General features: G+C 40.0%; 4 protein-coding genes across 6 annotated transcripts; 1 reads left to right on the forward strand and 3 right to left on the reverse strand.

The window, feature by feature from the left end:
- Positions 1 to 606: 606 nt before the first annotated feature.
- Cpr62Bc (Cuticular protein 62Bc) lies at positions 607 to 2,714 on the reverse strand. The gene is made up of 3 exons (XM_017077625.4): positions 2,564 to 2,714; positions 2,337 to 2,468; positions 607 to 1,516 (listed from the first exon to the last, which is right to left on the reverse strand). Exons 1-3 carry the CDS (start codon positions 2,576 to 2,578, stop codon positions 1,106 to 1,108), a joined length of 558 nt encoding a protein of 185 aa, XP_016933114.2. The 5' UTR covers positions 2,579 to 2,714; the 3' UTR covers positions 607 to 1,105.
- Positions 2,715 to 12,720: 10,006 nt separating this feature from the next.
- CNMa (CNMamide) lies at positions 12,721 to 17,770 on the reverse strand. The gene is made up of 4 exons (XM_017078136.4): positions 17,183 to 17,770; positions 14,034 to 14,231; positions 13,659 to 13,962; positions 12,721 to 13,284 (listed from the first exon to the last, which is right to left on the reverse strand). Exons 2-4 carry the CDS (start codon positions 14,223 to 14,225, stop codon positions 13,214 to 13,216), a joined length of 567 nt encoding a protein of 188 aa, XP_016933625.2. The 5' UTR covers positions 14,226 to 14,231; positions 17,183 to 17,770; the 3' UTR covers positions 12,721 to 13,213.
- Positions 17,771 to 19,886: 2,116 nt separating this feature from the next.
- LOC108012394 (CUE domain-containing protein 1) lies at positions 19,887 to 21,788 on the forward strand. Of its 3 annotated transcripts, none has more exons than XM_017077752.4 (2): positions 19,887 to 20,112; positions 20,188 to 21,788. In XM_017077752.4, exons 1-2 carry the CDS (start codon positions 19,954 to 19,956, stop codon positions 20,902 to 20,904), a joined length of 876 nt encoding a protein of 291 aa, XP_016933241.1. In that variant the 5' UTR covers positions 19,887 to 19,953; the 3' UTR covers positions 20,905 to 21,788. The 3 variants fall into 3 exon arrangements, with proteins under 3 accessions (XP_016933241.1, XP_016933242.1, XP_016933243.1); XM_017077753.4 differs by having other exon boundaries at positions 19,900 to 20,112; positions 20,233 to 21,788; XM_017077754.4 differs by having other exon boundaries at positions 19,901 to 20,112; positions 20,236 to 21,788.
- Positions 21,789 to 21,944: 156 nt separating this feature from the next.
- On the reverse strand, positions 21,945 to 25,067 carry Rap1 (RAS oncogene family member Rap1). The gene is made up of 2 exons (XM_017079300.4): positions 24,895 to 25,067; positions 21,945 to 24,493 (listed from the first exon to the last, which is right to left on the reverse strand). Exon 2 carries the CDS (start codon positions 24,015 to 24,017, stop codon positions 23,463 to 23,465), a length of 555 nt encoding a protein of 184 aa, XP_016934789.1. The 5' UTR covers positions 24,018 to 24,493; positions 24,895 to 25,067; the 3' UTR covers positions 21,945 to 23,462.
- Between the last annotated feature and the right edge of the window lie 56 nt (positions 25,068 to 25,123).

Raw genomic sequence — 25,123 nt, forward strand, 5'->3', positions numbered from 1 at the left:
GTACAGATGTCGGAGTTCTTCAACTGACAAATAATAAGTTAATAAACACCAACTGGTTATTGGCTGATCCATTGCTAATCAATCGAGAATGCTTACCTTCACCTTTTTCAATCACGCCCACAAATTAGCCAGCTCGATAATTGTCAATCAAGTGGCGTGATATCTGCGAAGTGCCTTACCCATCAATTTCCATAACTTTCATAATGAATTGCAATCATAATTAGCCATAGTCGGAATAAATTGCTGGTTGAAAGTGAATGTGTTTTTGATCAGAGTTAGTAATCAACTATACAATGTGATTCATATCTAATTTAAACCAACGTGCTAAGTATTCATTTCTTTAAAAATAAATTTTATTTTATTATATATTATAAAATTAAATATTTAAGAAGGCAATACTTAGGTATAGCTCCTTTTTGTAATTTTTAGAGTTTTTATATTGGGGCCCGTGTTGGATTTCAAATCTACTCCTAGTTAAACATAAGGATAAACTTATATCGAAGCAGAATTAATCTTGCTGTTCAAATATTTTGAAAATGTTTTAAACTATTTAATATTCATTAGAAGGGATATGATATATTTTCCCCCGCAATAAAAATCATGATATTTGAATTTTTATAATTCTCTATATTTCGTATTTATAGCATTGTCAGCGTTTCAGCTTCAAACTTAAACTATACACAAAATTATTATAATACATGTGCTGTTTTATTATTTTTTTACATTTTGTTCGTTTTTCTTCATCTTTTTTCAGGTTGGTTGGCATGATGGGCGTTTGTTCTTCACTCGTTTTCTTCCTTTTTTCGGTATGTACAATATAAAAGAGAAGCTTGGATAACAAACAAAAGAGAGAATTGCGCGAAAGCTGAGACAGAGACGGCAATGTGTGTGTGTGTGAGAGAGTGAGGAAGACAGATGCCGAAGGGGATTCCCCTTGCAGGATATGCGATGAACATGACTGGGTAACTGAGTATTTTAGCAGGCTTCGTCAGTGGATCGATCAGATCATCCGTTTGTGAGGTCGTCAACGTGCTTAATAAATTACAGAAGAGTGGTGAGGAGGTGGTGGTGCATTGTGGTGCTTCCTGGTTGTCCTTTCCAATCCTTAGTAGTGGGCCACATGCGCGTGGGCGTTGTGGGTGGCATAGCCGTAGGCGGGAACGGCGGCATGATGCGCCAGGGAGCCGGCATAGGGCACGGCGGGGGCGGCGGCCACATGGTGGGCAATGGCCGGGGCATAGGACAGCTGGGGAGCGGCATGGGCCACCACGGCGGGCGCGGCATGGGCCACCACAGCGGGAGCGGCATGGTGCACAGTGGGGCCGGTCTTGTGGACCACGGCGTTGAAGCCGTTGTGGTCATCGGCGGTGTACTCCACGGTGCGCACCGAACCATCGGGCTCCACCAGGGAGTAGGATCCCTTCACCACATCGCCATCGCGCACCTCGTGCTGGGACTTCACATCGCCGGTGTGGGAGTCAGCCACTCCGTAGTTGTAGTGGTACTTGGGGTAGGCCTGCAGATTGGGGATTGCAAACATAATGATTCCATGAGAAGAGTGCTCGCATTGGGTGCTAATTTTATGTGCATGGCATGCCACACGCCACTCAAAGTAAGAAAAAAACTATAGCCATGCTAATGGAGTTGGCGTGGGAAAATGGCCAAATGTCAAAAGCCACAATGACCCTGGGCCAACAGCTTCCAAAGTGCTGGCCAGAGGAGCGGGTGAAAGGCCATGCAGATTTACCATTACCAGTTGATGGTGGTGTTAGTTCTGGTGTATATTAAACATAATTTTATGATGGTTTATGAAGTTTTTTCAGGCTTCCTAGTCGTATGCGTAATTTTTATGCAAAAGGATTATAGGTCGTATAAGTAATATTTAAGAGGCAAGGTCTTAGCATGCATTTCTAAGCTCAGCTTTCTTTTCTTTAATATTAATGATTTAATTATGACTTTGAAATGAATTTTAAGGTTTAAAAATTAAAGGAAAGTATAAGCTTTCTTTAAATGTAAAATAAGATTGAAAGTAGGTAAAACATATATTCTTTGGATATGAATGCATTTAACTTTAAGCTTTTCAATTCAAAAGGCAATTCTTTATGGATTCAAATTGATTCAATTGTTTACTAGGTGAATTAAAAAAAATGAAGTTTCAAAATGGTACTTTTAAATATTTTGGAAGATCATTACATTAAAGTAAATATTTACATTTTATGGTGCATTTCATTTTGGTTTTAGGATATTTTTGTAATTTTTATTACTTTTCATTTAAGTTTAAGGATCCATTAGTGGTTCACTTGGGTGGTTACTTGAGTGATTACTTGGCCACTTACATGGTAGTCAATTCCCTCGTCGTGGTGGCCATGGCCGGCGTAGATGGCCGGGGCGGCGGCGTAGAGACCAGCTCCATGTCCGTGGAGGACTCCGGCGGAGGCGGCACTCAGGACGGCCAGGCAGATCAGGGACTAGATCACAAGGGGGGATATATGTATTATTTCTCGGTTGAGTGGATCACAGGGCACTTTGGCTATCACAGGGCTATTATATCCTGTTCACTCACTTTGAAGAATGCCATTGTTTGGTTTTCGGGATTTCTTAGTTTTTCTTTTGCAGACGCGAGTGTGTGCTGTACGTTGAGCTGGATTCAACTGATAACTAGAACCCAGAAGGAAGCCGCTTTTATATACAAGACAACGCCCGAGCGGCCCAAACACGAACCGAGCCACAAAAAGCCGAATGCGAGTCGGTCAGCGGCGGCACAACAAAAAATATACAATAAAATACCTGGCAAAAGCCAAGCTCTGCGGAGCGAAGCCCAAGAAGTTGAAGCCCCCGTAACGCCCCTGCAAAGCCCCCACAACAATCCACAATTATTTAATGCTTTTCGAGAAAAAAATCGAGAGTGAAGTTCAGTTCAGATGTGGAGCGAACTGGCTGTGGTTTGTCTTTGGAAATTGTCTGATTTGTGAGATAACTCGCGATGTATGTAAATCGAAGTCGAAATAATTGTGAAATGGAAGGGAAAACCTCAAATTGGATAATACCTATTCGACATTCGATACGCGTTCTATCAGCCAAAACAAATATTAACATATCAAATTGGCCATTATTAAGGCATATTAATTATGAAATCATGATCAGAAAAAAAGGTTGGCAATCTATGTATTTTCATCTCCCATCACGATTTAATTGAAATGGCCTCTCTAAGCTCCCTCGCAAAAAAACAATCTTAAGGCACGAATAATATTAGCCGTAAACACAAATATTTATGAACAAAATAAGACAATGGCTGAAATAAGTTAAAATTGCATTTCGGTGGGCGGAGGTGTTGCTACCCCCTCAAAAACCCCCTCCCCACCCCCATGGTTTTTCTTTACCATGTTGCAATTTGTTCGCTCGTCTGTTTCGTGGGTTTCCAAGACGATGTTTCCATGTTCTAAGTTTTCTTTTTGTTTTTGGTTGCAGCGGGCGTCGTCTATCAAATCTTTCAATGGTACACTATAAAAATGTGAGTTAGAATCTTTTTATTAAATTGTATTGGAAATTTTACACATTTTACAAAAGTTCTGGGTCATGAAAAACAAAAAGAAATAAAAAGATAAAGAGTTATTAAAAGTTTCTTTTACAACACGTTTTAAAAATACTTATATTCCTAAAGCCTTCTTCTTAAGTCCTGACAAAAATGTTCTAAAATTTTTTTCTGTAAGATGTTTTTTTCAGATCTTTAATCTTTAATCACTGTTTTTTTCAGTGCACGAGCTGTTGTTCCTACTGCAGTTTTTTTAATTGCCATGTAGGCCGTTTGGCTTATTAAACCAATCTTGCGCAAATGGGAAGGCAAGAGGAGTGTGCCATAGAGATAGAGAGGGCACCACCCGAAGACGCTGTAGAAACGTGGCGCCACATCATTATGGCCAAAATATCCGTCAGTGCAGCCCCAACTCATTACCAGGCCAAAAGTACGAAAAAAAGTAAAAAACCAAATCGTTTTGTTTTGTCATATTTTTGGGGGCTGCCTTGCTTTGTTTTACGGCATATTTGCTGGGCTTATGCTACGTACTTGCCCTGCTTTGCCTCATTTAATAAATTGTCTCGAAATAGTAAGCTCGGCTCTGACTTCCCCCCTTTGAGCCTCTCTCCACGCCTAGTTGGCCATCGCGAATTTAAAAAATTGAAGTAATCATCTCAAGGTTAGCACGACACAGCGACGACGAACGGCAAACGACGTGTAACGGATCACTAAAAGTTGTAATCGCCACAGGAGCGTAGCCCAAAAAGGGGTATACATCTCAACCAAATTATCCAGATTGCTTAATTAAAATTATGGATACTTTAATAATTGTTCCATACTTCCAAACTGCTATTAATTATAAATTTACTAACAGATCTTAAATATTGTGAGCCCAAAATACTTACAGCTTGGAAAAATGCATTAACCAATAAATCCACAACCATTTCTGTCATAAATATATTTATATCCCATTTTTATAACCCCCCTTTTAATAACGCCCCTGAATATCCAAACGTAATCTCTGAGTTCAACTTAGGCTGCCTGAATTAGAGCACGATCTGATTACGTCCTTTGTTTACAGAAAATGACGCACCACCATGGCCAATTAATTGAATTTTTGCAGTCGAGACTTTGAAAAAGTAGGTTTCGATTGGATTCGAGCAAAAATGCAGTAATTGATTGCCTTTTGATGGATGATTGAGCCATATTTGGGAAGAGGTAGGGCCGAGGACTGGTTTGTTTGGATTGTTCGATAGAATATAACCTATAAAGAATAGCTTTCATTACAAGTGCTGACTAGGTATACAATATAAAACCAGTTCACTCCACTTCCTTGATAAGAGGTTTCGTTTCCTAGGTATGCACTGACCCGTTAGTTAAATGTGTGGAAATTCCTTGAACAATCATAAGCCACTCACAGCAGCAGCGGAACCAAGTCCAGTTGAAACAGACTAGACTAGACTAGTCTAAACCCAACAATGACAATTACAAATTCGTGAATGCGAAACTCTTTGGTCGTATGGCGCGTTTCCTTTTCGATTTAATTATTCACCCCTTCCGCTGCATTTCAGATTTCAGTACAGATCCGCTCCACATGTGCGCAAATGCATATCATATGTATCTCAACAGTTATGAGTCAGGCGAGGAGTTCCAGAGACCACCCAGTCCAAGTCGGCAGCCGGATTCGCAGAATCATAGAATCGCAACGCCCAAGTGGCCTGCAGCAGTTGCAATAATCTTGGCCAGATCTTGGCTCTCGTCATGTCAGCGGGCCAAGATCCGAGAGTCAAGATCCGAGTCTCTGGCCACATGAGTGGAGATCTGGCCATATTTTTCTAGCTGCGGGTGCATGACGTGAACGATCGTCGTGATTTCGAGGTGTCGGCTAAAAAGTCAGAGAGCATTTGCCTAAACACACGGAGAAAAATTTGGGGTTAGGGAATTTTTAGAAATTCTATTTTATTAAGCTATTTTTGCTTTAATAATAATTTATTTAAATTTTTTTGTAAACTTTTTTAAATGTTTTAGTTTAAGGGAAATTAAATCTTATTTCAATCTTCCTAAGACTTTTGAAATGTACATTTTTTAATATAATAAACTATACAAATTTAAGAGTTCTTATTATCTGTCTAATCCAATAAAATTAATATATAAGAAGTTTTACCATCAAGGTTATTGATCAGAATTTATATAACATATATATCAAATGTTATATTATAGGAATTTTAATATCAAATCTATAAAGCTGCACAGCTACTTAGTTATTTCTCGCAGTGCAGGTGCTCAAACTCCGCTGAAATACCTCAAGTTGATATATATTCAAACAAATTTGTTGTGATTAAAGCAATTTGTGTGCGTTGCCGTAGTTGCACTAGCTGTTCGCCTGCTGATTGAGTGGCAAATGTTTGCAGCTTTTCCTCACATTGTTGTTTTTATTTTTGTCGTGTGTGTGCGCAATATGCGAAACAAGTTCGTTGCCCAAGTCATTCGTTTGATTTTGAGTTTCGTTCTGTCAGATGTCTTGCGTAATTCTCACTGCCCGATGGTAGTGAGTTCACAAGTCAACAGTGAATGCAAAACGTAGGTTATAATTTAAATTAATCATGCAAAACTGTATTGCAATTAACATATTGAACTAAACCCAAACGACAACACGGCAATTAACATTTACTCATGATTTGCTTTGATCATTTTCGACCAGCGGCTACTACGCTTTGTGGTAGAAAACCACAAAATAAAATAACAAGAAAAGTAACAATAGCTACTGCAGTAATTGAAGAAACTGATGACCTTGACCAACGCCGAATGGAATTCGTTGGAAATCAAACTGCAATCAATAAACAAAAGAGTTCAACTGTTAGGTAGAAAAAAGAGAAAAAAGCGTAATTGATTAATGAAATCACAGGGGCATTTATAATGCTTGTCATACCGATTTCACTCAAAATCTGATAATGCGGCAAAGAAAATCTGTTTTTTCCTCTCCTCCAAAAATTAAAGTGCACCCACAAAAAAACCCAAGGTCAAAACAACTAAGCTTTTCCCTTACAAATTGTAGTTTTTGTAAATGGTCTAAGACCTGTGATCTGGGTTTCAATTTTCTGACAGCCTAATGCCGAATCTTTCGGTGGGCGTTTGGCTTATCAGCCGTCCAATTACAAAAATGTGAGAGGGGAAGCGGCTGGTGAACAGAAAACAGCTTAATCCGTGCAATTATGTCGCTCGAAATTTACATAGATCGGCTCTATTGTTCCGCGGATCTAGCAGATCGACCTTCAGGCGGTGGCCCAGACCAGAGCAGACCAGGCTTAGAATGGACCCCCAACCTCAAACCATGACCAGGCCAACAGCGAAGCCTGCACAGAAAAAAATAACCTGAGGATACGTTTTTTGTTCACTTGGAATCAAATAATATAAACTTGATATAAGGAATGGTAATTCTTGGATGTCATCCTTTTGAAAATTCTCTCGAACTGAAAGAACATGAGAGCAAAATGCAAGATGGCAAAGATATTGAAATGATAATCACTTTTATATATCATAAATATAATTATCATATCATATCAATTTTTTTCTCTGTCTGGGGACCCGATCCTCGGTGGGATTTCGGTCTGCACTCAGTTTTTCGCAATGCATTCACTGCAGTCTGCTGTCCACGGGGGGCGTGGCGCTTTACAAAATTTCCGCTTTGGGTTTCTCGGATCGAATTGGTTTCTATATGGTTTTGTAATTGTCTGGCCATTGTCATTTTTGCTGTTGAAATTTGTGTGGCTCAGTTTGCTGATTTATTGGCCCTCGATAAAGTGCATTGTTTGAGATCTCTGGCATATAGCATTATTCACCATATCCGGCTAAGAACGGTTCCGAGATAGATATATATTTCATACCTGGCTCGCTTGCAACACACAATCGAGAGGCAAACCGCAACAGAGATGTCTCGCAGTCCCAATCTGCCGCATCTTATGATCCATGCACCCCCAACCCCAAATCCCACGACTGGGTTAACCGCAGCACCAGTGTTGCCAATCGCTTCTTGCACAACTGCCGCAAAGTGTGGCTGCCCTGTAATCAAAGATTGAACTCGGTCTACATGCAACTCCCTTTGAACCCCGGGTATTATTTATTTTAGTCTGCATTGCGTGGGTGTCGACGCCTTGTATCTATGACCACTAACATGACAGTCCAGTTTTTGCAGGCTCACAAACAGGCTTGCCTTTAAAAATATAACTATAAGCTTCAGAGCCAGAAGATTCTTACGAAAAAAGTCTGTAGAACAACGATGAAGGATTGTCTGCATGCGCCAAGCAATATGTTGAAATTTCCAAAGCTTAAATAAAAACAATGCCATTAACTTTTATTGCCACGTTTTGTGCTTGCAAATTTCCTATAATTTCCTGCAATAATTTTTAGCAGACAGGGCAAGTTTGTTGCTCAAGTCTTTTGTTTAGTTTTGCATTACAAATATTTTGCCACTTGCCCAGGCGAGTCATAACCACTCCGCTCAGCAGCCTAGCAGCTCTGCAGTAACGGATTAACCATTGTAATGTAGTTCAAATAGCCCATTCACATTCACCCATTAACCCACAATTGCCGGCGGACCCAGCTTTTCCCCCCCCTTTTCCACTAAGTTTTCCATTTCAACTGGACACACCCAGAGAGCCGAACGACATGATTGCGGAAGATCTATCATATTTGGGCCAAGGAATGGTTGCTGACCATTTTTTGTGTGATGGCGCCCGAACAGGGACAGTGGGTGGGTGGATGCAGGCCGAGATTCGTGAGGTTTTTGCAGCGGTTCGGTTCGTTTGGTGGCTTTCGTTTAGATTGCTGGCCGAGGATTATTTATTTTTAAATATTTTAATGATTTTTTTTATGCAAAGTCGTAGGCCAACACCCTCGCCCCTTGGATTATATAAGGCGGTTTCTGTTCTCTCACTCGCTGTGCGGCAAAACGCTTTCGAAAGTTGCAGCTGCTGGATGCAGGCCGCAACTGAGACAGTTGAGTCGGTTACTCGGTTACTCGTAGAGCTACACATAGCTCCACATGACACAATTTGTTAACTAGATTATTATGTAAGGCCCACTCTTACTCTGCCCCCTTTCCCCCCTTTCCCCCTTTTGGTGTCTAATCAAACAACATGCAAGCAGCCGCCTGGCTGCATATGCAAAAATAACAATTAGCCATCATTTTGAAGCCGGCAACGAGCGAAAAAAAGAAATCCCAAGAGACTCCGAAATTCACGCCACTCCAATTCACTTCGGTTGCAGACAGGCGGAGATGATAATTAAATCTCTTGCGTTGATGGGTTGCCAGGCCAAATTGAATTGACATCTTGTGTGAGTTTGAATTTGTAAGTCCCAATAGAAGTCTGGCCAAAGCATCGTTAGAAGCCAATGCGGAAGCTTAAAACCCTAAATTAAATTGGTTTTTTGTACCCACCTAATATATCATTAATTATAGCACGCAACACACCTCAAATGCGGTTTCGATTTCGTGCCAACAAAATTCATAAATAAATATACAGACAAAATCTTGACCAAATTGATCGACGGTTTCTGTTCTTAACTCATAATCTCAGCTCACTTTCGGTTTCGATATTAAAAGCCAATTCATTTTTTCCGCCCCGCCGCCTGTTGATTGTGTGAGAAACGCTGCAACTCCCATTCGCGGAGGATGATTAATGGTAGTCCCGTCCCGCCGATCCCGCCGATTGTGCCCCCATATGATCGTCTGGGATGGTCCCTCTGGCTCTAATGGCCCACAATTGCGGCAATCGCTGTAATTAGCCATCGAATATGCACCGTGTATTCCGCATTTCTGCCTTAATTGTGGCACTTTTGCAATGCTCTGGCTCGCAAATAGTTCATTTGTACAATATAAGCAGCAAATTTGTGTCAAGTTCAGAGCCGCCGAAGCGGAGATTTCAATTTCCACGTCTCATGAGGAAACTCGCTTTGGCCAGCTTGCAATTGCCGCAAACTTATAGTCTTTTTATGGATTTTCCTCGTAGTTGCTCGACCAGCTGGGTTGACATTAAGGACAAACAAGTTGTGCGTTTACGCACGATTCTGTTGCCAATAAATGAATGAACATTTTGGCCGTCGTCTCATTGATTTGGTTTGTTTGTTTTTTTGGTCTCGTGTTGCTCAGACAGACAAGCAGTCTGGATTGTAGAGATAGCTTAGATATAAAATTACAAAGTTTCCAAGTCTTCAATATTATTCGTCTTTTATTTATTACACAGAAAATAACTAAGGAATATAAAAAACGCGAATTCTTTAGGAGAAGATGCCTGTAAAGAGATTGCAATTTTGTTATACGCCTGAATCGTACAGCGGAACCTAGCGAAGACTCGTATTTCAAGAATAAAAGTTTATCATATGAGTTCTTTAAAATAACCTTTCTTTAAGAAGATCTTCTCCAATCAGTCAATATCCAATTGATATTAACATTTTGGTATTTGTGGAGACAACATTAAATTCTTTTCGAATTAGTTTGAGTGTATTTCGTGTATCATTTTAATCGATTATTTTAAAAAGCATTTATAAAATCGAAGCACCTAATTGGCTTTAAAACGTTATGATCGCGTTTGATTATTGATCCACTTTGGGTTAATTACCCGCTAATTGAAGTTTTCCTGATCGGAATTCGGTAGCCCGTTCCCCGAAGACCTTTATGGCTTCATTACGTTAAGGAATTCGGCTTTATAAACTGCACATTTCGCCCCGGGCATTCACATGAGCCACGAGCAACTTGGACTAAGAGCCACTTCATCATCGTCGAAAAGTGTGGCCTTGTCAATGCCGGTTCGGAGGCATAATAATAATAAAAGCCGTGCATATCTGGTGCAGCACCCAGTAAACAATTGCGATTGTCTTGCAGTTGCAACTTCAGTTGCAGCCACAATTTTCTCACACGATTGAGTCAGTTTCGGATTCAGTTTTGGAGTATGGAGCCTTATGGTTCGGCGTGTGAGAAATGCCACGATCCCCACCCATCCACTTGAACCCGCGCACTTAATGTTACCATTTCAATTTGGTTCTGAAGTATCCAGTTTTTTCAGTCTGGTGATTTCTGGGTGTTTTGAAAGTTCAATTAACACGCCACTTTAACAACTGAATTAACTTAATTAAGCGTCTATTTGGTTTACTTTTACTTTCGTCAGTTGTGCTCTGGTCCGCTGATCAATTAGCCTGACCCTGAAATTTGTTGGGGCTCCTAAAACGCTAAGCAGTTTAATGCTTAATTATCTCAGATTTCCCGACGGGGAGCTACAAGTTTAAGGCAGATGGTAAACCACTTAGGCCCAAGGAAAACGCCAGCATGCTAAGCAGATCAAGATTAATGGTGCTCGGAAAACTATCAAAATGATTCTTATATCAGTTTTTGATTTGTTTCGCCTTTTGCGTTCAATAACTCATTTTACTATTAATTAATATTTTCATTAATAATATAATTTTAATGAGGAATGTATTAAATTATTAAATAATTATATAATTGCATATCATATCTTTTTAATTTTAATTTTACCGATTAAAAAGTAACGTATTTGGGCGTATTTAAAATTAGTCAGTGTTGTTATTAGTTTCATTAAATTCTATTTTAATTTAACTTTGCAATTTAATCTATAATCTCCTTGAATCCCAAGTTGATTAGTTGAAGCAGCCATCAGCTGCCACTCAATTTTCGTTCATCTTCGTGGGAAGCTCTCAAATAAGTTCTTTATGTATTTACACGCCAACTACCGATTGACTGATATCTCTATATTGAAATGTCGCATTCATAATTCCCGAGATCAGCAGACACGGGCAATTTGTCGAGCGATTGTAGCACGTTTAATTACAATAGAATTTGCATTCGGATACAACATAGAGCACATAACAACCCATAGATATAGATATGTATAGTTATGGCTGGGCATGAATCACTTGAAAGCGACTGCCGCTTGCCTGGTAATTGCGAATAAATCGAAATGCATTTCGTGTAGACGTGTTAAAGAGCTTAGATACAGACTAAATGTGAGGCACAGTCGGCCGAAGGTCACGAGTGGTCAGCTACGTCAGCAGAGCGAACCCATTGAAATTGAAATTGTAATAGCACAAAAAAACATACTGACTGCGGATTTAGATTTTCTACAGATTTTTCCCACAGCCAGCGAACGCGTTTGGGCGTTTACAACTGCCAGTTGGCTTTATTCCATTGCTGATTTTTAATGGCCTGCGGCGCCGCCATGACATTAAGTGGCCAACTATAAACGCGATCGACTTCTATATTTCATATCCTGACGGGGTTCCGTATTGCCCGACACCCACTGCAGATTTCCGAGCCCCGATTTCGGTTCGGCTTCTGACTTTTCAACAAATTGCAGTGGCACTTGGCCTTTGCAATCGCGACCTGGAGGTCGGGCAAACCATAAACACATGCTGGATTTCCGAACAGAGCTGGCTGCGTGATTTTACTAGAGTCATAAACGAGTTATGTATGGTTAGAAAAACCATTCATAGTATCTTGGCTCTTTCTCAGAATTAGCTAGATCTAGTAAGATGTCTTTATTCTCACGACTGCTCAGACTCTGATCTTGAACAAAGTCAATATGTAAATCAATATATAATTAACGTCAAACAGAGCAAACCACGAAACACAATTAAGTATTTTTAATTCAAGTAATGACACACTTTAATTAACTTTTTATGGTTCTCTGTGATTTGTTTAAGCTGCCAATAAAAATCTTGAGGATCAATTAACTTAGAACTCGATACCTACCCATACTAAAAACGAAGTCCGGTAACCTATGAACGGGAAAACTCAAAAATTACATGAATAAATCAAGTTACTATATCATATCTGTTGTCATGAAAAAAAAAATAAAAAAAAAAAAGCTAGTTGAAAGATAAGCAAGTGTCATAAGGTCATAATATTAAATCAGAAAAAATGAAAGACACATTAAGGACCAATAAAAAAATTTATACAAGTTAAGGAGAAATGCCAACACTTTCTAAACATATTATTTCCATAATTCTTGACGCATCTGTAACATTCAAAGTTAACTTAAGGTGCATAAAGAAATCTATTTTGCCTAAAAGCTGGCTTTATATTTTATAATGAGCCCACTTTAGTTTCACAAATCTTGGAATACTTTAGGGAGCTCAGTCTTGTAATTCAGAGACTAACCAAATACCATTTAGTGGACCACCTTCGGGTCCTTGAATACCATAATTATATAACATTTATTCAGGAAACTTGGCCACATATCATCCCCGTTTTTTCTTGGGTTTTCTTTTCAATAAATATTCTTTGTAATATGTAAGTTTTGGCTTAATATCTAACAACATTGTGTTGGTTAATATTATTTAATGTATTTCGAATACAACAAGAATCATAGATAATAATTATATTTATAACTAATATGGAAATACTTTAGTGTGTGCATGTGCATGTGTCTGTGTGTGTCAGTTTGCAGAGAGCAGGGGTCAGATGTGTGTGTCTGTGTGTGTGTAGTCGAGACATATAAATACAATATAATCATAATTTCTAATTAAATTCTGCGCCGGTGTTTCTAACTAAAACTAGAACTGTAGACAATACTTGGCATTTGAACATTCGTCCAACGGTTTTGTGACAATGCAAATTCTTAGTTTTCTTAAAAGGGTTTATTTTACTTTGGTTTGTTTTTTGCTTCGGATTTCTACCATTAATTCTCTTCAGTAGGGATTGTAGCCGGCGTTGCGTTTACGGCCCATGTTGCAGATCTTGAAATGGCAAGGCGACATATCTGAGGGGATTGGAAAGGAATACGTTAATATACTGTTTCGGAGCTGAGGACTTGAGTTCATGCAACACTTACATTGTTTACGAACTAATTTTGGGATTGAAATTTAAATACATGAAAATAAAATGAACCAAAAACACAAATTAGTTAATCATGCCACATTAAGGAATATTATCAATTTAGTTACAATTTTTGAAATTTTTTTTACTGATTTTTCAAATACCCAGACAAACAGCTATATAAATTATTAACTTAAAACTGAAGAATACTTATAAAAACATTTATAATTTTCGGTAAATATTCCAGATGTCTTAAATATTTTTCTGGCTATAGTATCTTTTATGCCTTTTAGATGATTATCTCATTTGAGTACTCACATTGTACATTCTTCTTGGTGTTGTGATCCTTGAGGGAGTGTCCTGGCATCACCTTCTTGCTGGGCATATTGGTCAGATCGGCGACGACATTGTAGCGCAGCTCATCGCCGCCTCCATTTTCGCCCAGTTTGTGGAGTCGGGCCAGCAGACGGGAATTGGGGGTCTCCTGCTCGTCACTTTCCTGGGTGACTCCAAAGTCATCGTAGTCCGCGGTTAGGAGGAGATCCCTCAGCGAAGGCCATTTCCTGGCAAAGGATGGCAAACGCTGCTGCTTCTGCTCCTGCTGCTGCTGTTGCTGGTACTTCTGCAGGTTAAAAGTGGAAACATATGGCTTAGTTTCCCCTGGGTTTACCATATATGGGCGCCTGCTCTTACCAACTGCTCGCCATAATAGTTGTTGTCCTCATTTCCGCCTCCCAGGAGCTCACTGAACAACAACTGCGTATTCCTGGCTGAACGGGGCATGGCGTTTCCCGGTCCAATCGCCATTGACAGGAGCACAATGACAACGAATGTCCACTGGACAGGTGGGCAACCACAGGTGGTGGGCGACGACAGGGCTGACATTCTCAACTGCGGAGAATTCAAAGTCAATCAAAACATGTTTTTGGAACCCTTTAATTTTAGACTACGAAGAAATTATTGCAAGTTGGTAAATACATATTTTTAGAGACTAAGGACTTAAAAAGAATATTAAAATGTCTTTAAAGATCTATCTAAATAACTTTGAGTACTAGAAATTAACAACTTGTATAGTATACAAGTCCTATACTATAAGTAAAAATGTTTATAATTAGAAAATATTGGGCAAGCTAGTATAAAAATGTTCAGGCAATACAATAATTATATATTCCGTTTGATTTGTCAATAATTTAAAATGACAAAAAATATTACTCCGTATAAGCTTGTTCTAATACAAAAAGTAAAAAACATTACAGGGTAACATTGAATGGAAATTTAATTACAAAAAAATAAAACGGCTTTAAAGTGTAAGCAATTTGGGTAGATAATTAGGCAGGAATGCAGGGGCGTCTACCCCCGGAACACATGACCCAGCCACCCTATTCCCGCTGCTACTCCAAATCCATCAGGACCTACCAGGACCCTCCAATGCTTACGCAAAGGGTTTCCTATTACAAACAACACAAGTTGGCAAAAACAAAACGAATTGTGGCAAGGCTGAGTAAAATATGCGTGAATGTTTCAGGGGGCTTCGAGGGGTCTCGACCCACTCGAGGTGTTGGGTACTTCAAAAAAGTCACGTTGCAGTTGGCCAACAAGTTGACCGTGTTCCAGTTAAAAGTTTTGGCTTTCTTAAGCTTGTTCTAAATACAGCCCAGGGCTTCTTTTGATGGGAGTTCACGGATTCAGGTCACATTGCAATATCATCGCTTGATGTGCTGCGGACACGGGTCATCAGTGGGATTTGAGAGAAAATGAAAATGGGGATGGGAATGGGGATGGAAACGAGATGCCCTCGTAATTGACATTTATGAAATATTAATGCCTAATTAAGCTCAAGCTTTGACGTCGGAGTGGCCGGAATGGAAGGCTAAAGGTGACCAGCGAACTCATTATCAAATAAGGAGTGGGTTAATTTTCATGACTTTTAAAAATTACAAGTCATTTGGGGTGGTTGGCAAATGAGTGAATGGGCTAACAAATGGGTTGCTCCTTTATGAGGAGGAGGCAAATAAGTGAAACTAATAGGTAGAGTTTAAAACAAGTTAATTTAAGAATGAAAAGTATACCATTGGAAATTTTACATCATAGTATAAGAATGGTGATATAAAATACCAAGTATAATTCGAGTATTTTTGTGATATTATTATGTTTATATGTTTCTTATTCTTAATGCATGGTTATTGATATGTTTATGGAAGTTGTTTGGAAGTTGTAAAAATATATCGTATGCCTTCTCTTATCTGCATTTTTAGTAGCATTATTACAACAATTCATTCTTTATATTTTTACGGCGCGACATATTTTTATTACAGTTTATTATCAAAACAGTATTTGTTGTTACCGACTGAGCCAGATTTTCTTATTTTTCAATTTTTAAAGCAAGAACAAGCGATAAACCTTGGCGATCGTGTCAGCGGCTTTTTCATCTCAATCAATAATTTATGTCGCCGAGTAATCGCACGCCAAACGCATTTTAATGGCCCAATAAAACCAAAAAAAAGCTGTGAGAGCTGATAATGCAATGATGTCGTGGCTAATTTGCGATCCCCAGCTAAGAGTCATCTCTATTAAAGTCAAGGCCTCGCGCGTAGACGTTCCATTGAACCCTGGAGTGGGATTTTTCCCCCGTAAATATAGTGCTAAGCTACTATAAATATTTACTACATATTTAGGGAGGCACCTGTTCAATTTATTTGACAGTTCCCATGACGAACGCCCCGGGTTATTAAAAACGGAAAATGAACGGTGTCCGATAAGCGATAACAAGATGACAAGGTATAGCACAATAGGCCTTACCAAATTGCTAATTATGCAGGCAAGAAATATATATAGCTGAGTTTATAGGTTTAGATATTTTTGTTTAAAAATATATGAAAACGGAAAATATACCTAACCGATATTGTAAAGTTGCTATGAGAACATATAAATTTTTATCTTACTGCTTTTTAAAAAAATATCAGATCGACTCCTATAATTTATAAAACATTTTTATACTCAAAACATATTAGTTATCTGCAGATTTAAATTGATGTTCACTTATCAGGAACGTATTCCCCGATGACTTTCACAATGTTCTAGATCCTCATCTTAGAACCTCTAAGCCTAATCTATGCTTAAAAATCCGAAAACAATTTAAACGGAAACATTTAAATAGAAACTAGGCTGGGGGTCTCAACTTCTGTGACCCAAATCGTATCATCAACAGGGAATATATAAAAATAAAATCGTTGGGTTTCGTTCTTTTATTTGCCCGCCATAAAGTGCGTCATCGGGAGCGTCATAAAATATCGGACCACAAGCAACATGGAGAGCTAGGAGCTCGTTCTTATCAAGAACAATAAGTTCAATCTACCGACACGCCCTCTTTTTCTTCGCTTCTCGAGCTGTGTAAACAAAAGTTATCTCTATCTGAATCTAAGTTGAAATCCCCCTTCTCCGATGTATAAAACTACGCAATACTTTCCGATTCACGAGACTTTTTCCCTTGAAATATTTCGAGTTCGCCTTCCATTCGCTGCCCTGATAAGACGGCTACAGTTATTTTCTATATGTGTAGAACATAATTAAAAGCGAAAATCCCGCAATGACAATTCTGAAAATATTTGCTGATAATGTATAAATTATAAATTATATTTAAATATTCATTATCAATGAAGCAAAAGTAGTTTTCTTGGCGCCATTTAGCTGAAACTCGATTTAAGTCTATTAATATTCAACGATTATAGAAAAACCTATGGTTTATTTCTATGCTGGTCTGTTCTATAAATTAATTATACAAATAAATACTTAGGATTCACTAAGTTAAATATAGACTCTAATCATAAGTTGTAAAAACTCACCTTTTTCCAAGTTCGATCCTTTTAATCAAAAAACTTGTACAGATCTGTGTTGTACTTGACACTTGATCTCAAAATTTAGTCAATTCCGGTTAACACTTTCCACTGTAACTGTACTTTTTACTGTAACTGTACTTTTTTACTGAACGATTGAATTGTGTCAAAAATATATTTCAGATTTCTTCAGCTATAGTCCAACTATATCACTGATTCAGCTTTATATATTTATTTTTGCTCCGCCTGGCGAATCTTAACCGTTAGGTGTGACAATGCAGAATAAACGCAAATCCGTTGGGAGCATTTGTTTATATAGGCGCTGGAAGACCGACGCCGCAAAAAAGGGTAATTCAACAGGTACAAATAAATAACCGACGACACTTCCACTTCGGAGGTGACAGAAGTCAAATGTTCGTGTGGGCGTTCGGGGAGGTTGATTTCCGCCCACTTCGGGTCAGGTTTTCGGGGTTTGGAACTCGAGACCGGGGGAGGTGTACGAGTACTTGAAAACTTTTTGTAATTTTATTTCTGCTCTGCTAATTTAAGAACAATCTTGGAATCGGGCACTGGGAGTACTCAGATTACTAAACGCGTTCTGGTTTGGCGGCGAACTAACCCAACGGATCTCATCAGAACCGACTCAAGTCGGTTGGAGCCTTCGGCCCCGATCTTCGTGCTTTGCTGTCGTGCCACGCTTTTGACAAATCGACCGATAAAGCTAAGATTTATGATCAGTGTGCTATGTAGTTAGTAGGGACTGCGCTACAACACTGGGGATGGGTCATTTAGGTGCGCTTATGTCAGCAAATTAAATCACTTGAATTATGTTCCATTTCGATCTCTGAACCCAAAGTACTTTACTATCTACAGGTTTACACCCTCGCTTGGTTCATTGACTCGTGGCGATACTTTTCCAAGGTGATTTAACCAAGGCTTTAAATAATCAACGTTTTTAGATGATAATACTAGGCTGAGGTTTCCAAAAAGTTCCCACATGAAGCATTACTTTGTACTGTAGGCCGTTAAACTTGCCATGATTTAGCTAAATTAGTTCAAAAGTTATTTAGGTCAATGTCGATTTGCAGTTTTGAAACAGCGGATGCTAAAATTCCCAAAGCTTTTTGCAAACTCATGGAACTCAACGGAATTATCACATGATCAGAGTTCCTTACACATTTTGAGTACCTGTAAATAGAACCAGTCACAAATCTAAACAAAGTATTTTAAATGGGACATCAACAAGAATTGGGTTCTTGTAAATAGAACCCATCCTAGGGTGAACCTGTCACAAATTTAAATAAAATATTTTTGAGCAAACACGAGGGATAAAAATAAACTCGCAGCTGCCAGAGTTCATACAAAAATAGCATGGAAATTTACACATGTCCATCGCAGAGATAACTAAACCCGATCTTATCTTTTATGCTTACTTAATCATCCACGTATCACGGCAAATCTGGTTTCTAAAAAGACCAAAAAAGTGACGCAATACCGGCTAGGGATTAAGTCACACAGAAACCGAAATTAATTGGGGGTGTCGTGACACAGAATCTTTGAATTCAAATTTCTACGTATTATTTAGATTATATTTCGCTTATACAGAATCTCCCTAAGTCGTTTCCTATTTTAACTGCGTCTTGAACGAAGTCCCAGTAGACGGTAATTAATTCTAGTCTCGTCTAGTCTATAATTAGATTATTTGGACTTTCAAAACCTCCATTCTTATCGGAAAATTTCGGATCCTTGCGCAGACTTTGTGATTAAATTAAATTTTATGGTTACATCACCCCAAATCCGGCGGGGGAGTCCATCACTTTCCTGTCTGATATTGATAAGCGGACTTTTTTAGAACCCGAAATCGCTGATAGCGCATCGAAAGGCAGTCATATCAGTGCTAATTGACACTTATTAAAACGCGACCGGCGGAATTGACACTTCGTGCCGGAACAAAGTGAAAAGCACGTGCCGCACAATTATCAGCAGCAATTTAGTTGGGGACATCACGTGACTTTCATCAGGCCATAGACATGGTCGTGGGATGGTTTCTGAGTCATCTGATGGGTTATTTTTATCAAACACCATAACCCATGGACTTAATTGCTTTATTGACATAGTCGCCTAAATCCAGTTTGAATTGCCGCCAAAGCTGGGCCTATCCGCTTCTCAGCACTGGCTGGGAAAATATTTAAATAATTGAAGTTATCGACTGTAGACTTTATCCCCAAAATGCACTTTTCTTACTTACGCTGTAAAATTCGACTTTTCTTTTGCACTTTCTTTTAGTAAATAGTTTTAGGAATAATTACGCAAAAATCATACTGATCGTATAGTTACTTGGATTTCTTAGAGCCAAAAACCTAAACACGTTTCTAAAAACCGCATGAAACTTGATAACAAAGGAGGTATGAAATTTTGCCCATAACTCAGTTATACCCAGTAATTATTTGTATTTTGTAATTTAAACAAAATTGGTCATTGTGTACTTTAAGACACAGGAAACAAGAACTCAAGTAAAGCTTTTCTTTCATATAAAAATAGATTGCGAGAAATCTATATTACCTCTTAAGAAATTGTAATTGAGTTCCTCTAGAAACCTTCAAAGTTTTCAAGTCACTTATAAAAGCACATAAAAGTATGCAATACTTTGACTTCATTTGATTGAAAAATGTTTTAGTGGGAACCCACTGTTTCCGACTGCAAGCGCTTGGTGTAATACTGTTCGCACAGTCTGGTCACTCTGCGCTCTGTCGAAAAGTAAAATAAAAATAAGAATTATCATGTCGACGCTGCAGCTGGAATTCTCGCAGGCCATGACCGACTTCAAGAAGATGTTCCCGGACATCGACCGCGAGGTGATCGAGGCCATCCTGCGGGCGAACCTGGGGGCCGTGGACCAGACCATCGACGCCCTGCTGGCCATGTCGATTGACAACCAGGTGAGTGGCGGTGCAGGTATACCAGCCTGTGTATACTAACGTCTATAGAATGTACTAACCCACTAACGAACGCAGAACGAGAAACTGCGCAATGAACTGGATGCTAATGTCTCGCCCCAGCAGAGCCTCATCAACCTGAACGACTCGGCCAAAGACCTGCAGCTGGTGGACACCACGGACGGCGTTGCACCGGGAGCGGGTGCAGGAGCAGTTGGAGCTCCCAGCTCCCTACTGCCGACGGCTGGAGCCTCGCCGAGCCATCAGAATACCGGCGCCTCACCCAAGCAAAGACCCCTGGGATCGGCCAACAGCCAGAACAACACCCCCACCAAGCGCAGTCGTCGCTGGAATCCGCCCATTCTGGGGCCACTGCCGGCCGGTTTCCTGCGGATCACGCCCGCCCCCGGGCAGCAAGACTTCGAGTTGCCCGACGAACAGTTCGCCCTGATGCTGCAGAACGAGGAGTTCATGAACCAGCTGCGCTGGAACCAGGACTTCATGAACGCCCTCGAGAAGGAGCAGAGCGGCAAGGCCAAGGGCGAGGACGACGCCCCCTTCCAGGAGCGGCTCAAGAACATGGGCAAGATGTCGCGCAAGAAGTTCCTGCAGATGGCCCGGGTCTTCACCTGGCAGCGCAACAAGAAGGTGACCACAGCCAAGCAGATAGACTCGCTGCCGCTTCGCGAGGAGCCCAGCGACGATGAGGATCACCACCACAGCAGCCAGCAGCGGGATCCGGCCAACCAGCAGCAGTCCAGCCAGCAGCAGGGACAACTGCAGCTGCGCAAGTGAAGCGGAACGTTCGGTTATCTTATCTCAACGGCCATAACGTGACGATCACGTGCGCTAGTAATCTCTCCCCACAAACAGAAACCAGAAACCGGAACCCAGACCCCAGTAATCTCCAGGCAAGAACGAAATCTCCTATCAACCAACCAATCTCAACACAAAGATGCGATGGTATTACCCTAGTTTTAACCTTAAGTGCAATTTTTACCCTACCTACGTGCAATATTCCCCCCATTATATGTTTGTATACGTTTTGTTTACCCTTTCGTTGTTGCCAAATTAGCGTAGTTAAGTTTTTATCCATTATTTGTAATCGAAGCTGAAGGCGGCCTCTTTTGAGCCGCGTTTGCTAGAGAGCCACACTCATACACTCGTTCGACTGATTATAGAAAGCGTTAATTAACAAAGCATCACACTAAACACCAGGAATCGGAGACGAGTCCCAAGTAGAGCACTTTGCTTAGCCCAAAACCTAGTCATAAAGCGGAACTCGAGCCACTTATTGTACAGTAATCGAAAATACCACGTAATCCCTGTCTTAACTTCCACTTTCTACATTTTAACTGCTGGCCAGCGCTTCGCCATCTTCTACGAAAAATGCATGAATTATTATTGTATATCCAAAGCCCGCGAATCTCTCGGAACTTGCATACCATATCAGCTGTGGATACAATGCAGTTTACTACACCTACGCCCCCAACTTAACTCCGAATCGATCCTATCGCAGATCTTACAGTGGATTTATATGCGTGCTATAAACCAGCAAATTATTATAATTATAAAGAGCGGCTATTTGATTGTAATTGTATATGTATAAATATTTGAATAACAAACTTATATAACTATTCCAAGTATCAAATACAGATATTTCAAAACTCCAATAAAAAGAGTGTTATCTTTTGGGTTCCGTTCTATACTTTTGTTGAAAGCCTCTTCCCACAGAGATCACTTCATCCGTTCTGGAGTGTGGATAAGGTTTTGCTGTTTCAAAAATAACCCTCTTTTTCTACAGCTATTTACCAAAAAAGCATACTCTCCAAAAATGAATTTATTTAATTTTTATTTTGTTTTTGCATTTCCTTTTTAATTTTTTATAAACATAATACATTTATTAATAATTAAAAGATGATCGACCCTGTTGACCTACTGCGCCGCGAACTCGGGACTACCAAGTTTCTGAGATCAGAAGCGCAGAAAGGACCCAAAAGCGCGGCCAGTAGGGTAACAAGTTCGAAAAAATGGTTTTTCAATTACATTTTTCACACGCTCATTATTACATTATGTTATTGTAACGGTTGGTTTTGTTTATTATGTTCAAAAATGATTTGTATCTTTATCATATATTTAATATATACGCTTGGGCTTAGGTTTTTATTTTTATTTAGTTTTAATGTTGGTTGGCTGTGTTTAGACTTTGATTTAAGGGCATATTGGTTGCTACTCGTACGCGAAGTTTATGCAATGTTTATTATGAAATATTTGTAAATTACTTCGTTTTTAGGTTTCTTTTCATTTTGGGATTGACACGACAGTTTTATGTTTAACCATTCCTTAAGTATTAAATATACTATAATTTGTGGCTGTCTCTGTGCTTGATGTTGTTGTTGTTCTGGATTTTACCAGGAAGCGGAAGTGAGCCATGGCAATCCCTCTCATTTCCGCTTCCTCCTTGCTTTTTTCGCTCTCTGAGAGCTCGCCGGAAATGTGTCAGTGTGTGAGTGTGTGGCTGTGAATGTGTGTGTGTGGGATGTGGCTGGTATGTGTGTGTGTGTGGGATGTATTAAATTGTGGATGCAATTGATCATGCTAAACAATTACTTGTAAATTTGTTTTAAACTAATTTCTAAATGGGCTCATTACTTCTGGTTGTTTGCAACATTTTGACATCATTTGCATACAATATTTTTATAAAATATGTTCCTTATTCATGATTCATTTCCCTTCTCGATTTATTTGCTCATTTCTTTTGTGGAATTTGTTATCTTTTAGGCGTACAATTTAGTTTAGCTTAATTTGATTTTGGGTTTTTCTTGTTTTGAATGTTGTTTTCGGTTCTATTTTAGGATATATTTGTTGTTGGTTGGGTTCTCTCGTGTATAAGTAGTTGTAGATGTGTAGAGTACAATCGAAAAGAATCAATAAATACGAATGTTTTAGTTTACGAATGTTTCACTTGTTGCATAATTTAAAAAACGGCTCAAAAACGAACGACAAATATATTTAAATATGTAGATATATATATAATAATTCCCCATATGCATTAATGGTTAATCAGCGAAAAATAGTACAATCATAATAGTAGTAAATGGTAATAATTACAAAAACTTGAAACAGTTAAAAACATTTGTCAGTTTAAGTTTTGTTGTTTTGCTTTGTATATATATAGTAGATTGGTTATTTCAATTTTTCGACAATTGCCTTCGGATCCAAAAACGAAACGAGAACGAAAAAAATTGAAAATCTTTACTTTACGCTTATACTTTTGCTCCTCCCTCCTCTATATATCCTTTTGCTCGTCCTCTCTGTTTTTTGCTTTTTACGGTTTTTGTTTTTTGGAAGTCTTATAGCAGAACACATAGGGACTTTTTCGGCTTCTTCTGTTTCTTCTCGGGCGACTTCTTGTTGATCTGCCGGACCAGGTCGTAGAAAATATCGTTCACATTCACTTTGGCTTTGGCTGAGGTCTCCATGAAGGCGCAGTTGAACTGGGTGGCCAGGTTCTTGCCCAGCTCCTTGCCGACGACGCGCTCCTCCTCGAGGTCGCACTTGTTGCCCACAAGGACCATGGGCACATCGTCCGTGTCCTTGACCCGCAGGATCTGCTCTCGCAGGTCCTGCAGATCGTTGAACGTCGATTGCGCCGTAATCGAGTAGACCAACACGAATCCCTGGCCGTTCTTCATGTACAGGTCCCGCATGGCGGTGAACTGCTCCGTGCCCGCCGTGTCCAGGATCTCCAGCATGCATTGCTGCCCGTCCACCTCCACCTGCTTCCGGTAGCTGTCCTCGATGGTGGGATCGTACTTCTCCACGAAGATGCACTGGACAAACTGGACCGTCAGCGCTGATTTTCCAACGCCGCCGCTTCCGAGGACCACGATTTTGTACTCACGCATCTTGGCTGGCTAACTGGCTGTCTGGCTGCGATATCCTCTATTTGTATAAATCTCGATTTGTGCTAAGTTCTAGGGAAGAGACCCGAAATGCAGGTAGGCCAGGTAGGTGGGTTATACGTTCTAGGTTCTTCCTCTGTTCTCCCTCGAAAATCACTAGTTTTTTTAGGCGTTGTTCGGCGATTGCTTGTCGGTTGCAGTTTGTTTCTCAGTTGTTTTTTTAGATTTTAGTTAATATATGTTGTTATATTTAAAGTAAGTTGTTTGTTGTTGTTGCTTTTGCTGTTGATAACCTTTGTGCCGTGTACGTGAGTGTGTGTCTGTGTGTGGGAGTGTGAGTGTGTGCTGGTGTTTGTGCCTCTCCCTCTCTCGCTCGCTCCTTCCGCCGAGTTGCGTGCGTTCAATTGTTGCTTTTTTGAGCGGAAATCTCCTGGTTTCTCTGTACGTTCGGGACCGCCGTCACTGCTACCGAGGGCGCACTGTATGGGGGTAGAAAGAAAGGCGGTTCTTTAGACACTTATTAACTCTAAATTCGCTGCGAGTGTTTTTGGTTTTTGCTTCTTTTTTGGTATGCTGAGAACTGACTGCACTCCCTCTTTTCTTCTTCGCAACTCTCTCTAGTTCTCGCTCTTATGATTCATTTGCAGGGTTGCCAGGCCGTCGCGGCGAACGCAGCGCTTCACTGCAACGCCTTAAACGGCAAATTCCCTTTCGTTTCACTGCGTTCTCAATTAAAATGCACTTTTGTATCACACACACACTTTGTGCGGATGCGGACGCGGATCGTATGTATGTATATCAGATACGGCCGAATGCAACACTTGACCACGCAAATGCACCCGCATGTCGGGCGGCAGGGCAACTCTGGGCGGAGTTTTACCTGTGTTTTCCACTCGCTGCCGCTAAATGCGTTTTCCTTGGGACCACTTCACCTGTCGCCGCTCGCGAATCGCTGCACTTTTTATTTGAAACGCCTTTATTTTTCAATTTCTTTATTTTTTCGCAGCGAACACTCACAGACTAGGGCTGGCAAAGCGTCGATAACTTTAGGGCGATGGTTGTTATCGATGATTAGCGATAGGATAGGGGTGGGGATTTAAAAACGACTA

This window comes from Drosophila suzukii, chromosome 3 (genome assembly GCF_043229965.1).
Source record: "Drosophila suzukii chromosome 3, CBGP_Dsuzu_IsoJpt1.0, whole genome shotgun sequence".
In the NCBI taxonomy this organism is placed as follows: Eukaryota; Metazoa; Arthropoda; class Insecta; order Diptera; family Drosophilidae; genus Drosophila; species Drosophila suzukii.